This window comes from Enhydra lutris, unplaced genomic scaffold (assembly GCF_002288905.1).
Source record: "Enhydra lutris kenyoni isolate GAN:26980312 unplaced genomic scaffold, ASM228890v2 scaffoldscaffold17, whole genome shotgun sequence".
In the NCBI taxonomy this organism is placed as follows: domain Eukaryota; kingdom Metazoa; phylum Chordata; class Mammalia; order Carnivora; family Mustelidae; genus Enhydra; species Enhydra lutris.
Genome location: NW_019154101.1, coordinates 29,051,481 through 29,067,131, shown reverse-complemented (window position 1 = coordinate 29,067,131; position 15,651 = coordinate 29,051,481). Strand labels below are relative to the sequence as shown.

Below are 15,651 nucleotides of genomic sequence, written 5' to 3'. Positions count from 1 at the left end.
CTCACAGATGTTGGAGAGCCAAGCAGTAAGCGTGCACAAAGCGACACATGTCCTCCAAACTGAGCCAAGAGGAAGCCTGTGGGTCTCTCTGGCATTGCAGTAACATTATAGGTACAGTGTCATATTTTGTGCTGGGTATTCCCTTGTCCCTGCTGCTTTTAGGTGATGCCAAACATTTAAGTGTTGAGGAGAAAAAAATCTCATAAATCAAAGCACTTGAATATTAAGTCCTCATCATTCTCCTCTTTACCATTTGTGTGAATAGGTCTTGTTGAGGTAACGTGCCTTATAGCAGAATAGATTGAATCTCTCAGCTGTCCTGTATCTCTCTTGTTTGTTCTTTTTGTCCAACATGTCTTCCACCTCTTCTTCAGTTTTTCTGACCCTCTTACCTCATTTTTTAGAACTGTGCTGATCTTCAGTGATTACTTAATCTTCTATGCTTCTGTGGCACTTGTTATCTATATTGCTCTTTTGGCTTTTAAAATACATCAGAAACTTATATGTTTCTTCGTGGCCTTTCCTACTCTTCTGTAAGGCCATCGTTGATTTATTCTATGCATAGATAGCTGTTATGCTACAGCCTTCTGCATATGGGAGTAACACATAAGCCATAGTATTATTATCAGGTGTCTATATGTGCATTATTTATAGGCAGTAGTTGCAAACTTTGAATGGAGTTAGCTTCCCTTTCTTTCATAGATGGTGCCTTCTTGAAAACATGAACAAAAGTTAAGTGTAGGAACACTAAGCAGTATAGACTTGAGTGTTATGTGCTCTTCCAGAAAACTAAATAATATAAAATCCCTAATAACACCTTGCCTGTAGAATACTGTATTAAAATTTCCTTCTTATTCTTTAATTTTATTTCTTCACAATTGAGCACAGTCCTAGGAATTGAGTTCAATGGGAATCCAGCTGAGGTGGAAGAGTTAGCACTTGGAGTGCGTGTGATGATTTTCTTTTTTGCTCACTTGTGTTTTATTTATGATACTCGGGCATATATTGTCTTTCCTCCTTTTAATGAAATCTACAATACCAGCTATATATTAAGTGATGACACTGCTGTAGAATGGCATAGACTAATTGCTGAAAGTCAGTGAGGTATGTGACACTCGTATACCGCGTAGGCAGTGTTTGACTGAAAGTAGGAGTTGTTCAAAAGTTAAGGCCTATGATTTTGGTCAGCTGTTGGGTTCAAGCAAAATTAGCAATTCTCGGAAAGTGAAAATTAACTTGTTTTTATTATTTTCTTAATTATGCAAATAAGCAGGTTTGGTATGTGGTCTGAAATATTTGTTCCAAAGATGAGAACATTTTGCATGGAAGATGGAGTAGTAGGCAGGGATGAGGTGTTAGGAAAGGTAGTGTTCGAAAACTATGGCAAAAGTCAGCTCGGTGGAGCTGTTAGAGATAGGAAGAAAGAAGGAGGATGGTTGTTAAAGCCAGTGAGTAGTTACTGAGGACATCTGACCAGGATTTAGGATATGGTATATTTTGTCTTTGTTTTTGATTCTATCCATTATTATAGAATGTGGGTAAATGGCCATAGGTGGTAGGTCAGAATCTTTAATTTCTATTTTAACTTTTGTGGGGGGAAAAAAAGACTTACTGGGAAGTGGCTGTGCTACAGCATTTTTCCATCATTTTCTCTTCTAGCTGCTCAGTTTATTTACTCGCGGCGTGACAGACCTTCCCTTGGTGAGCCTGTAGAAGAATACGATTACGACGATCTGAAAGAGTCCTCCAGTTCTCTCTTGAACCATCAGCTGAGTGGAATTGATCAAGGTATAGTAAAGAGTAGTTAATCTGTGCTTCTGTGTGAACGTGATTGATGATCAATACACCAGAATTTCTTAGGTTTTTTGCAGTTGTTCACAGTAGTGATTGTGGGTAAGAATGGTACAAATGTCTCTTGTATCTTCATGGGAAATTTACATTTTGTTAAGTATATTTTTTGAGGAGTGTATGGTTAACTCCATGGTTGAAATATTGGTTGTGTGGCTGTTATTTAGTAACTGGAATATTTGACTGAGATCTTCATTTATTTAGGAGAGAAACTTAAGTGATTTATTTTCTTTTAGCAATATTTATTGTTACATGAGCTCTATAGGGAAAGATAGGTATGTTGTGGATAAAAATATAATCATTATAAGTAATTTTTGCCAAGGAAAGAGGAAAGTTGGACCTGCTAATAGAGTTTCAAATCCTTCTTTTGTTTTGTTCTGAAAACTGAGGGTTCTTTCATGACATCATTTATGTATGGCTTTACTTACTTTCTGTTCTAGCTCGTCTTTATTCATGCCTTGATCACATGAGAGAGGTGCTTGGAGACACTGTGCCAGATGACACTTTGATTGAAGCCGTTCTGAAGAACAAGTTTGATGTGCAGAAGGCTTTGGCAATGGTTCTGGAACAAGATAAAATGCAGAATTGGAAGGTCAAGAGTGAGGGAGCAACACCTACAGGGAAGATAGCAAAAGGTATGCTTTTACTTGTTTTCTTTTAGTTTTTTTATAGCTAATGCTTTAAAAGAGGCTTTGATTTGCTTTAGCTGTTTAGAAAAATGGGCAGAAAATTGTGCATGTTAACAGTAATCCTGATGATCATCAATTCATTTCCCCATTTGTGAATTTTTAAACTGAGTGCTGTGTTTTCTTTCCTTTGTTAAAGATTGTTTTTTGATTATTTCCCTGCCTTTTTAAAACTAGAAGAATATAGGGGGAATAAAATCAGATAAAAACAAGACAAGACACTTGTTGCTTCTTGTCAGTAGCTTAGAGAGTTTTTTAATTTTTTTTTTTTTAACTCTGATGGCTCAGGAGATGGAAATTAATAGCCAGACAATTAATTACAAAAATGCCCTTATGTTTATAGCATTTGTAAATGTATTAGTTTTATTTAAATGTCATAAGTATCATACTTATACTGTTCTTGCATTTCAAAGCCTGATCTTTTATTTTGAATTTATAGAATTTGGGGTTAGTGTTTGAATTTAATTGGCATAAGAAGGAAACTGAGGTATCTTTATAATAATTGGTATGGTGTCTGTCAGTAGGAGCATGGTGATTTATTAACTGGCTTGATATTTCCTATATCCCAAGGACTAGATTTTCACCATAACAAAGTTGTATGCAGTCTCTTAACATAAAATAAGGGTGGTTTTTAATTTTTTGTTTAAATTTTAAAAGAATTTTGATGGGGAAGTACCTGTAACTGATCAAATGAAAATGAGTCTATAGTATTTTATCTTTATTAGTAGTTTATTCCAGAAATTACAGAATGTTATTTGTTTGCTTGTTTTTAATACATTAAGAATATAGGAGAAGATGAACTAAATAAGTTCCTTTCATTGGTCTTTTAGACGTTTTGAATTTGACAGTTCTGATGATAATTTTAGTATGTTAAAACCTCACATTATAAAATTTGTGAAAATTAGAATATTGTCTAACTTGGTACTTGTATTTGCATATATCAGTGAGCAAAGTGAGAAGGTCACTTTAAGATGGTTAAAGGAAGGTAAAATTCCTTTATTATTGTTTTTTTAGATTGTTCACTTTTATTAAATTATGATCAAGTGTTTGATCACTTTATTCATGTTATAATCAAAAGAAACATTTAGTAATTAAATGCCTCATTTCATGTTTCCTTTTGGTTGCTGTGACTGCCTTCTGCATATGCCAACCTATTCATCTGAAAATTAATGGCTTTTGTAAGGTAAGGAGTCTTATTATCTTTCTCTGAAGTTTCAGCTGATAATATTCAAAGCTCTTGTCCTCAATCTGCAAACCACTTGGATTATAGTAGCAAACCCTTTGATTTTTCTGGCCCAGTAGGAAAATTTGGATTATATCCTAATTCCTCAGTTATACCAAGTCACTATTTACTCCACAAAAAAAAGAAACTTGACAGACCTAAAAGTGAAAAGAAACTAGAATCATGTAAGTTAACAAAAGAGCTGTCACTAGCTGACCTAATTGATGATATGCCAAGAGATTCTTGTAAAAGTCAACCATCAGTCAGATTATCAAACACAGGTAGTCTGGAAGGTCTGTTTTCAAAGAATCTAGGTGCTGATATGTTAAGACCTCATGAATCTGAATGCGTTTCCAAAGATGATTCTTCATTCAAAGAAATACCAGATTTAAAATCCTTAATGACAAAGGACATAACACCTAATAACTCTTTATGTACTCAGAACAGTTCACTACCTGATTTGCAGAGCATTCTAGTAAAAAACAGCATAGGAAGTTTAAGCAATCCTTCGCTCTTAACTAGCACGTTGGAAGGTACAGCTCATGATAATGTAAATCCTGCTAAAATGACTGAAGTTGGAAGTGTTTCTTCAGTTGAACAAAGTACCAAGAATAACATTTTAAAAAATGACAATTTGCAGTTTTCCCAGTGTGAAAGTCCATCCCTAGCTGAACTCTTTCAGGAACACAAAGAAAACAATCCAAGCCAGTGCTTTCCTTTATCTGATCTTTGTAACCAGTCATCTGCCAGTTTCACAGATCTAAGTTTGGGATCCTTTCCCCTGTCACAGCTAGCAAATCGGTATCCGTCTTCGACTGGAATATCAGAATTAACAGGATCCCTGTCATCTTTGGCATTTTGTAAAGCTTCTCCTACAAGAGATCTTGAGAATTTGTCACTTTCTGATTTGATTGCAGAAACAATTGATATAGACAACACTCAGATTAGGAAGGAGTCTTCTAAGCTCAGTTTATCTGAAATGAGGTCACCTGGAATAGATTCAAATATTGATCTTAGTGTCCTTATAAAAACCCCTCATCTTGTTCCAAAACATGCAGTAGACCAATCAGTTGCTCCAACATCAGAAACAAAAGTTTTAAGTTCAAAGTTAGGGAAAAGTTTCAATTCTGCTAAGGCTAATAAGAAAACCAATAAAGGCTCTTTGACTAGGAAACCACCTTTTTCTCTCTCTTGGACCAAGGCCCTTGCTGCTAGACCTTCAGCTTTTGCTTCAACACTGTGTCTTCGTTACCCACTGAAAAGCTGCAAGCGACGCACTCTTGACCTATATAAGACTTTTCTTTATAGTAGACAAGTTCAAGATGTGAAGGACAAAGAAATAAGTCCTCTTATAGCAATAACACCATTTGACTTCAAATCCGCATCTCCTGATGACATTGTAAAAGCTAATCAAAAGAAAGCTTTCACTAGAGAATAGTAACAAAAGGAAAACTTGCTAACTGTTGAAGAGCTTTTGTTTTAATTTAAAGTCTTTATAGAATTACTTGATATTATGGGATTCAAGTTGTGATTTTTACATTAAAATCGTCTTAAGTCAGTTGATAGTTTTAGTTGATATGTGTTTTTGCACTGAAAAATTTTTTTTAAACTATATCTTCTTTTAAGTGATAACTGGCTTTATTTAAGTTGATAGCCTAAAATGGGTGTATGTTTACAAAGCGCATATGGAAACTTGATATTGTGAAATCAAACCTCTCAGATATTTTTGTTTGAAGCGTTCAACTTTATAAGTTTTTACAACGAGACATTTTCTTTTATAAAGTATTTTTATGCTTCGTTCTTAAACGAAAATGCCACTTGGGATTATTAGAGTTTAGTGATGAAGATTTTTCTTACGATACGTGGCATAGCATAGGTGAGATGTAATTATATTTTAAAATATTAGTGATACCATTCCCATTCATTATTTTTCTGTAGGTGAATACTTAAAATTTTTCTATTAGAAAATTTAAAAATTCCTGACTCTTCAGAATACTGTGGAGGTTGTTGAAATACATTTTTGATGGTAATGAAATGAAAAACCTTTAAAGGACCATGTACGTACTGAAGTTGGATTAATACTAAATTATTTTTATACATTTTCAAAACCATTTGTCCTAAATGCACACTCTACAATAAGTATGTAGGAAGTGTTTTCAAGTATGGCTGCATGTTGTTTGAGTAGATAGTTTTATCAGATCTCTTACTTTTTTTTTTTTACTGTGAGTAATGAAATGTGGAATTTTCCTTTTTGATCCTGACAGCTGTGTGTACTGCAGTGACAAAGTTACAGCAATGGTAGACCAGCAAGAGTTCTTCTAGTTGCTAGAACAAGTATGTAATTCATCCCTTAAAGCAGTGGTCCTTAGCGAACAATCAGAATCCCTGGGGGAATTTTTTCAAAACACAGATACTGTAGCTTCACTCTAGACATGGTGGTCAGTCTCTGAGGGTTGGCATTTGGGAATGTGTATTTTCAAAATAGTCCCTAGGTGATTTTGATATGTTACTTTTACTTAAGAACCACTGCCTTAGGGGAAGAAATCAGTAGCATGAGAGGCATTACTAATGCTAAGACCAATGTGAATTTATACTTCGTAGTTTCTAGGAATCAGGAATACTAAGGAAAATTCGAATTAGGAATTACAGTCTTTTGCATAAGAGGATGATGATACTGTATTATTAATATTTCTTGCAGGAAAAAAATAGTATCTAGAATGTTATTTCTTAATGAAAATGCAATAGCTGGCCTTTTCCCAGTAAAGAAATATTTTTCTCTGGCAGCTACTTCACTATGCTTTTGATAATTTTTATTTTGTATTTCTTGTTTCAGTTTATTTTTAGAATGACATTCCAATATTTTTAGCTGTGTATGATGTTTTTATATCCAGTGTTTTGGTGGGAAAACTTAAGCCAGAATTATGTCTTCATTGTTCTTGACCACTTTTTTTCATGATGTCTTCAGTTTTGTTTTTAACTGTATATTTCAGTGCATATCATACTGATGCTTAGGAGATCATATAAATCACGTTTTGTTTAGGGTCGATTTTAAAGTTTGAACCATCCCAACTGCTGATTTTGTTTTCCTAACCTTAAACCTTGATAAAACATTTTAGTAATTTTGCAAAATTAGTATATGACTCATCAACTAGATTTATGTATGGGCAGTCTCCCACTTAGAATTGAATTGTATTCTATGAGTCTGTTTGGAACTGACAATAATTCCAGATAGATTAAGTGTTATGCAAGTGGTCCACTTTGCACATGAACCCACAAATACTTACTTAACCCATAGTGAAATTGAATAGTGGTACTATTATTTTACCTTCTTTTATAACAGATTTTCAAGCGAAAATACAATACTTTTAAGCCATATAGTAGATCTTGTAGAGTGAACTAGGTCTCCTTTTGTTGACTGATTAGGATTGTAACTACCACTTGTAAGATTATTTAGGGGGAAATACTTTGTTGCAGAACGATAGGTCTCCCTGTGTGCCCTTGTCATGCCTACTGGTCCATTAGGCACATACATGATATGGCCTTATTGACTTTAAGGATGTGTCACAGTTTCTGAGATTCAGAGAGTGGAACCAAGAAGGTCCCTTGCCCCTTCTACCTTTGGCCTTTGGCCATTGATAAAGAGACCAGTGCCTCTTAATGGATACATTCCCAGTGATGATGATTGCTTGCACTAAGTGCATATTCTGCACCAACTGCTAGTTTTTGACTGACTGCTGTCTTGGTAGCTCAGGTATGCTAAGAGTTTTGGATTATTTTCTAATTCCAATATCAGTTTTGTGATGCAAAGCCATTTTTATTTGCATTATGATCAAGAGCATTTTTCTTTAGGAATGTAAATGATACTGTAATTATATTCTAAGTGACATAAAATACAAAAGATATTTAAAATTACTATTTTTGCGCACTTTTTTTTGTCTTTAAATGATCTAAATGATTTAAATGGTTCATGGATGTTTTGTCCTCTTGCATTCTAAAGTCTTCAGTTGGCTTTTTTGGTTATGGTTCTTCTTTTCCATTAATTGCCAAGAACTAGGATTTCACTTGTGTACATGACATTTTGCTTAACTTTTCTTTCTTTTTTTGTTTTACTTTTTTCCTGCTTCTAGTTTAATAACTCGCATTCTAATCTCTTTTTGGCTTTGAATCCTCCTTTCTTGAACTTTTCTTTTACCCTTTTTTCTTCTGATATAAGTAGTAATAAATATTCCCAGCGTGTTATATTTCAATGTTTAGTATTCAAGTGGCAGGTCATCCAACTGATTGTCACACTAGAGATTAAACTAGTACAGTGCTTTTCTTTGTATGTAAAAGGGAGCACTGTTAAGATAAACACAGTTAAGAGAAAAGTAATGAGTTCTTATGTGATTATTTACTTTCTAAATTGACCCTGAATTTATATGTGGACCATTACAAATAAACAAGTACACGGTTACACATTGAGGAAGAACTGTGTATCAACAGGTTTTTTGTTTTGTGTTCCTACAAGTATGTGTTTGGTTATGGAGTCATTTTTGTAGTAGCCTAAAAATTGCTTTTTGTTACTTATATAAACAAAGAGAATGTTGACCAGACAGGGAAGTGTTGATAGTAATTTCTTTACTAGTTTTCTTCTAAAATTATATAAGACTCGATGTATGCAGTTGTATATTATATTTTTAATTTTTAGGGTATAAAAGACTTGTCATTTTGAGTGTATATATACATTTTTGTAAAAGCTACATTGAAATAAATTATAATTCTGGGATTCTCTTAAATAAGAAAACATAACAGTTTATCCGTAGGAATTTTTTAGATAAACTTGATCCTTCAGAATGGGATTTTAATAATTTATGCTGAAGGTACCTGCTTTTATGTTCCTATAAACAAATTAAAAAAAAAAAACCACAAAACTATCTGGTTGTAAAGAATTTTTTCTAAGATATTTGTCACTTAGAATTCTTGCTTTCCAAAAGGTAGAATTTTATAAATGTTTACCTTGGAGGACTTAACATACCATGCTAAAGGGGGGACCATTTTAAACAGCAAAATTACCAACTAAAATTATAATGTGAAAAATGTAACACTAGATAGGTCATAAAAAGGGTATTTGTTTATGGTGTGAGAGCTGAAACAAGAAGGCAGAGTATCTATCACCTTTTGACCTCAGCTGGGACTATGCATGTTGGGGGGGTTCAAATTTTTTGCCTTTCTGCACTTCTGTGGGCATGATTGCAAAAATGCCTGCCACACATAGTGATTTTTGGGGTTAATAATAAATTTTAGTGAATAGGTAAATTTGCAGATATGGAAACTGTGAGTAATAAGGATGGACTGTACATGTTTTGACCCACTAGTCTCCATCCTTATTGCTACTTTACCTTTTAAAGGCCATTAGTTTGGGGCAGAATTACTGAAACATTTGTCTGGTTTCTTTACTTCTCGGTTTATTTCACCCAAAACACTTGACACATTACAGCCAGAGTAACTTTTCCAAATTTAGCTCTTTCTAACCTCTGTATAAATTTTTAAAATTATTTTATAAGACCTTTTAGGAGCTGGGTTCTGCTCATGTGTGCCCCTCTCTCCAACCCACCCAAGAACAAACCACCTGAGTTTTTTCTGCTTCTTTATAGTGTTTTGCCCCTACTGTCGCCCCCATTACTCACCCTGGCCAACCATCCTTCAGGTTGTAGTCTATATATGACTTTACTCCCAATCTTGGTGTAGGGGAACCTTCATATGCATCCTAGTTCATTATATTCCTTTTATTACCATTCCATGTAAAATTACAGTTTTCCTCCCTGGTGCATGTAGTCCCTTTCTCTTATAACCCTGCTTTATTGTTCCTCACAGCACTTAGATCATCTGACATTGTGTGTGTGTACAGTTATTGTTTTCTTATCTGTCTCCTTACCAATCCCCATGCCCCCCATGTCCCCCATGCAGTTGCTAATGGGTACAGGGATTTTATGTGTTTGCCGCTGTCTCCTCAGCTTAGAATACATCTGGCTCATAGATGTAGGAAAGGATTTAAGTAGAAAGTGAGTGTGGTCCTTAATATAGTCCCACATTCTTGTTCCTACAGGAAGTTGTAAATCTGTAAACAATTTGCTTCTTTTGTATTATTCCTCTAGAAGTTTACTTGCATATCACATATGTGTACCTACATATACATATTTAGACAAATGGAAAGATACATGACACTTCTATATCTGTATCATTTACCAAAGCATTTTGCCTATCATTCCTTACCATTTATGTAGAGATCAATCTCATTCTTTTTAGAAGCTTTGTAGAATTCCATAACAGGGTTGTACAGTAAATAGCCCTTGTTGATACTCATTTTAAAGTATTTTCAGTTGCTTTTGCTATGACTCCAAAATGAACATCCTCCATTTTTAGAAATTGAGTTTCTAAGCCAAAAAATATAGACTTTAAATTTTTGATTGCTACTACCTAATTGTCTTTAACAGAGGTTGTTCCGATTTCCTTCTCACAAGTTTGTCAGTGTTTCTCTTCAGATTCTCACAGATATTATTACTCTTTTTGGTATTACACCAACCTGATAATTAGAAAATATTTTTTCATTTATTTATATGTCTTAAATAGAGTTAAGGTAACTGCTTTATTGTATATTTAGATACATTTATATTTCTTCTGGGAACTGTCTATTAATCTTTGCCCATTTTTCTGCTTGTTTTCTTTCGTAATGACTCTTAGTGTGTGTGTGTGTATACATACAATGTATGTATGTATTATATACACACATGCATACACATACGTGTATTTAAATGGTAAAGATAATAGTCTGTTGTTATTTGCATGGAAAAAACTTTTTCAGATTCCCAGCTTGTCATTTTTATAAGACAGAATTTTAATTTTAATACATTCAAATGCATCGATCTTTCTCTTAAAGGTTTTTGTTTGAAAATTCTGTTCCACTACAAGATAATTTTTTAAAAGATTATTCATTTTTTCTAATACATTTGACCTTTGCCAGAGTTGTCTTTTTTCTTTCTTTCTTTCTTTTTTTTTTTTTTTAAACACCTTTGAGTCTTTGATCCAGCTGCCATTAGGGAGTAAGATAGGAATTCAGTATCTTCACCGGCATCTTTTGTCTTTCGAACAGCTGGATTTGTAATGGTACCTTTTCTTGAATTACATATCCCTTTTCTTTCTTAACTTTATTTGAACTGCCATCTTTGGCATGCATTAAGTTCTTCTCTATCTAATTTGGGACTCTACTGTTCCATTTCTTTGGCTCGTTTTATGCCAATACCAGATTTTTAATTACTGTAACAGTTATTGTATAATTTTGATTATGTTTTGTAGTCTCTCTTGTTTCTTCTTCCCTTTTTCATAGTTTCTGTGAGTTATCCCACTTGATTATCTAACTTGGAAACAGCTTGTCAACTTTTCTGAAAAAAATTGTTATTTAGATGTTTAATGATATCAGAAGCTTTGTGGAGAAAATATACTTGTTTTTATAGATGGCAAGAGGCTTTTGATATTACATTATTAAACATTAAACTTTAGTAGATTTTCTAGTAGACCTGTAATATTGGAACAACCCTAGTTGGTCATGGTAAATTGTTCTTTTAATATGATGGATTTTGTTTGCTAATATTTTATTCAAGATTATTCCATCTATTCATAAATTTAATTTGCAGTTATGTGTATGTATGTATGTGTTTGGGTTTTGGTTTCTCTTTGTGATGTTTTTAGAGAGAATTTAGAGTTTTTCTTTATCCTTAAGTAATTATTTTTTTAAATAGAGATTATTTTATTTATTTATTGTTTTAAAGATTTTTTTATTTATTTGACAGAGAGGCACAGCAAGGGAGGGAACATAAGCAGGGGGAGTGAGAGAGGGAGAAGCAGGCTTCTCCTGGGTAGGAGCCCATTGTGGGGCTCGATCCCAATATGCTGGGATCATGACGCAAGGCGAAGGCAGATGCTTAATGACCGAGCCACTCAGGCACCTGTATCCTTAATTAATTTAAAGAGTATTGAAGTTATTCCTTTCATCATAGGATTTATCTTTCTCAATATTCTGGGGTCATTTTGAATGTTTTGTTTTTTTTTAGAAAACCATCTTCATGGTTCACAAATGTATTTGTTTAGCATTATAGCAAACTGTCTTTTTTTTTTATTCTTATATGCAGTTAAATCTCCATTCTTACTTAATTATTTTTGGTAGTTTATTTATTTAAGTAATCTCTACACCCCACATGGGGCTCAAAATTAGGTCCCCAAGATCAAGAGTTGCTTGCTCTTCCAACTGAGCCAGCTAGGCAACCCTATCTCCATTCTTATTTTAAATGTTGTTTTCTCCCCTCTACTTTACTCCTCTTCCCCTCTGCCCATTTTTTTTCTCTTGTTTTTTGTTTTTGTTTTTTTTAATTACCTTTGTTTTATTCCCTGAGGACTGGCTCCTGGATTAATAATTAGCTCTACTGGTATTTTTTCATTAGTTTGTGAGTTCATCTGTTTATTACCAAATCTGTTTTCCATTTTTTTTTCCCTTCCTTTATGAGTGGAACATTTGACTCAAACACATTTTTAATTCTTTACCCTTAGAGGTTAATTTTTATTTATGAGATTGCAAACAGAAAATTTCAGAAAATAATTTAGCAGTCACTCATGGACCCATCATTTAGTTTCATATCTCTCCTTGTTATTAAGAAATAAATTGTTTGATCGGAGTCCTAGCTCCACCCTTTCCTTATTCTTCCCCACTCCCTTGTAGTAGATATGCATTGTTCACATTCTGTCTCATTTTCTTAGGTCTCTGAAATTATATTTTTCCTATTGATACTGCATTTGCTGTGGCTTATGGATTCTTTTAGAATTACTGTTATTTTCTGGGTTCTTTTAGAGTTAACTTTATTTTCTGGATAATTCACAGTTTTGATTTTTTATTTCCTTTTTTTTTTTTTTTAAAGATTTTATTTATTTATTTGACAGACAGAAATCACAAGCAGGCAGAGGCAGGCAGAGAGAGGAGGAAGCAGGCTCCCTGTTGAGCAGAGAGCCCGATGCGGGGCTCGATCCCAGGACCCTGGGATCATGACCTGAGCCAGAGGCAGAGGCCTTAACCCACTGAGCCACCAGGTGCCCCTTGATTTCCTTTTTAAGCCAAGAACCTGAAAGAATTTTACAATTTCCAGGTTGTTGTGGAGTTTTGTTATTGTTGTTGTGATTACTGCTTTCATTGTACTGTTACCAGAGAATGTACTCTCTGTCCTTTACTTATTGAAGTATATTGAGGTTTTTCTTTGAGGCCCAATGTAGTTTTAGAATGGTTTCATAAGCACTTGTCAAGAGTATGAATTCTGCCTGAAGAATACAAAATATGATACATTCTGTTAGTTACTTTTTTGGGTTACTATTTATTTTTTAAAAATTATTTATTTGAGAGAGAGCACACAGGTGGCAGGGAGGGGAAAAGGGAAAGAAAGGGAGAGAAGCAGACTCCCTATTGACCAGGGAGCCTACGCAGGGCTCCATCCCAGGACTCTGGGATCATGACCTGAGCCAAAGGCAGATAGATGCCTGACTGAGCCACCCAGGTGCCCCTTGTTAGTTACTTTTAAATTGTCACAGGGTTCAGTATTCTTACTTAAATTCTATTTCCTTAATTGGTGGTTATAAGCTGAGAGAGGTAAGTTAAAATACAATAAGACCCTTGCATTTTATTTCATCTTACTACTTACAGGTTTTACCCTATGCCTTTTGAACATGATCTGTCTGGATTTGACGTTTTCATTAATATAAAGTTCCTCTATGGTCTGTTTTATGCTTTTTGACTTAAATTCATTTTGCTTACTGTCATGATTGCTGCTTTCTCTAAGTTGTATTTGTTCATCCTTTTGCTTTCAGTGTTTTGAATCACTTTGGTTTAGTTGTTCCTCCTGTAGATGCGTGTAATTGTGTTTGCCAGAGACTGTTTTAATAGATGAGTTTTTCTCATATATGAGAATGATAGGATAGATATAATGCTTTCTGTGATATGTGGTCTGTGTTTTGACTTGGTATGTACTCTTTGATAACTTAGAGATTTGTACTGTCTTTGTAACATAGTAACATACTTTAATTTTTAAATTTTCCAACCCTAAAAGGTACCTGTTGATCTCATTATGAAAGATGAAGTAATTAATTTATACCTCACCTCCACTCTATTTCTCATAGTTTTTGTTGATATTTTAAGTTCTTATTTATACATTTTATAATATGTTTAATTTCTACTAACTGAATTATTAACTTTAAACAGTTATTTAAGGAGTCTTGGGTTTAAAAGTTGAGCTCAGCAAAGTTACACTTTCTCATACCTGCCCCCTTCTCTCTTTTTTGTTCTCTATTTTTAGTTATGTTATTTATTGCCAAGATTTATAGCATTTTAATTTTATTCTGTATTCAAAACTTCCTTAGTTTCAAACCAACCATAGTTATTTTAAAATAGATTTCTCATAATTAGGCTTCTTTTTGTATCATTTGACTTTGACATATGGTTTCACAGATCACCTTGTAAAATATATATGTGTGAAATGTTTCCCAAATTTTTGAATATTTGAAAGTGATTCTGTGGCCTGTGTTTGCATGGCAACTTGACAAATAATGGTTTCGGGTCCCTCTTTCTTTTGTGGAGGGCTTTGCAGACATTGCTGTACTGTTTTCTAGTGTTGTATGTTGCTAGATAGTCTGATTCTGCTGCTTTTATAGTGTGGCTTTTATTTCTCTAGTATTATCTCCCCCTGTATTTCTGAATTCTGCAGGCTTGCTTTCCAACTTTTTCTCCTCGTGTTTTTATCATCTTCTCTTTTATCCTTAGTGTTCTCTTTCTCCTACCTCCCCTATCCCCCGCACCCTGTGTGTGCACGCGTGTGTATGTGTGCATGTGTTTGTGTAGAAAATGGGATAGAAACTAGACATTTTTTTCCTTAAAGCAGTTGACGGATTAAACACCGCCTTTTCAACTGTAAAACTAGACTGATTGGAGAGACTCATGAATAAGGCAGACTTTGTACCAAAGATTTAAATGCTTAGGTATAATGATTCCACTAACCATATCAACCTGATTTGATCATGATGTACCACTGAGCAGCATAGAAGGAAATCTGTTACTCATGTAGAGAATTTTTCAGTCTTTGTACTTTTAGGATTTTGGAACAAGAACTTAATACTTGTGTGAAAATTGGCCTTTTATTATGGTGTAATGAATTAGAGCTCTGATGTCTAAAATAATGCATTAAATGTCGATTGTCTCCTTAATTCGGCCAACATTTTAGTTCATTTTGTTAACATAGGTAATATGGAAAAATCACCAATAGCAAATATAAATGACCTTCAGATGGGTTATTGTCTAATTTTGTTACACATTAATATGAGTGGACTGCTAAAAGAGCATATATTTAGGGAGTAAAATCCTGGGTATATCTTTAAGTTTTCTGGTGTTTTCCTTACTACCTTAAATCTGCCAAGGGAGAAAACACTCTCCAAAACTGAGTAACACAGACTCTTTTTTTTTTTTAAACAAAGGCATCCAAATTGAGATACATATAGTATTGTTTGAAAGGAAAGTTCTTGGCAGAAAAATCTTAATATTTATCTTCAAAATTGTATAATTAGTCAATCTAACTTGGAAGAAAAATAGTTTTCCTCACAATGGATATTATTATGTAAGATGAGGTTAAACTCTTTGATGGCTGTTGAGGCTTTTTCTAACATTAAGTTTATTTTATTTATTTTTTATTTTTTAGAAAAATCATTGGCCTTAAAAAAGTAACCATTGAGAAAAATAGCTGTCTGCAAATCTGGTAAAGGAATCACATGTAATTTAAATTTAATGGTTTTTACAGTTCTTAAAATTGATACTTCCATTGCCTTACAAATAAA

General features: G+C 33.8%; 1 protein-coding gene across 2 annotated transcripts in view; it reads left to right on the top strand.

Annotated features, from left to right (window-relative positions):
- The window catches only part of LOC111147527 (HBS1 like translational GTPase), an 84,333-nt gene that overhangs the window by 9,959 nt on the left and 58,723 nt on the right, over positions 1–15,651 (top strand). Inside the window, exons 3-5 of one of the 2 annotated variants that reach the window (XM_022503591.1) lie at positions 1,660–1,788; positions 2,289–2,483; positions 3,723–5,201. In XM_022503591.1, the coding sequence (XP_022359299.1) occupies positions 1,660–1,788; positions 2,289–2,483; positions 3,723–5,194 (1,796 nt within the window). In that variant the 3' untranslated portion in view covers positions 5,195–5,201. Of the gene's footprint in view, positions 1–1,659; positions 1,789–2,288; positions 2,484–3,722; positions 5,202–15,651 lie in introns of those variants that run through there. The other variant, XM_022503590.1, reaches the window with a different exon arrangement.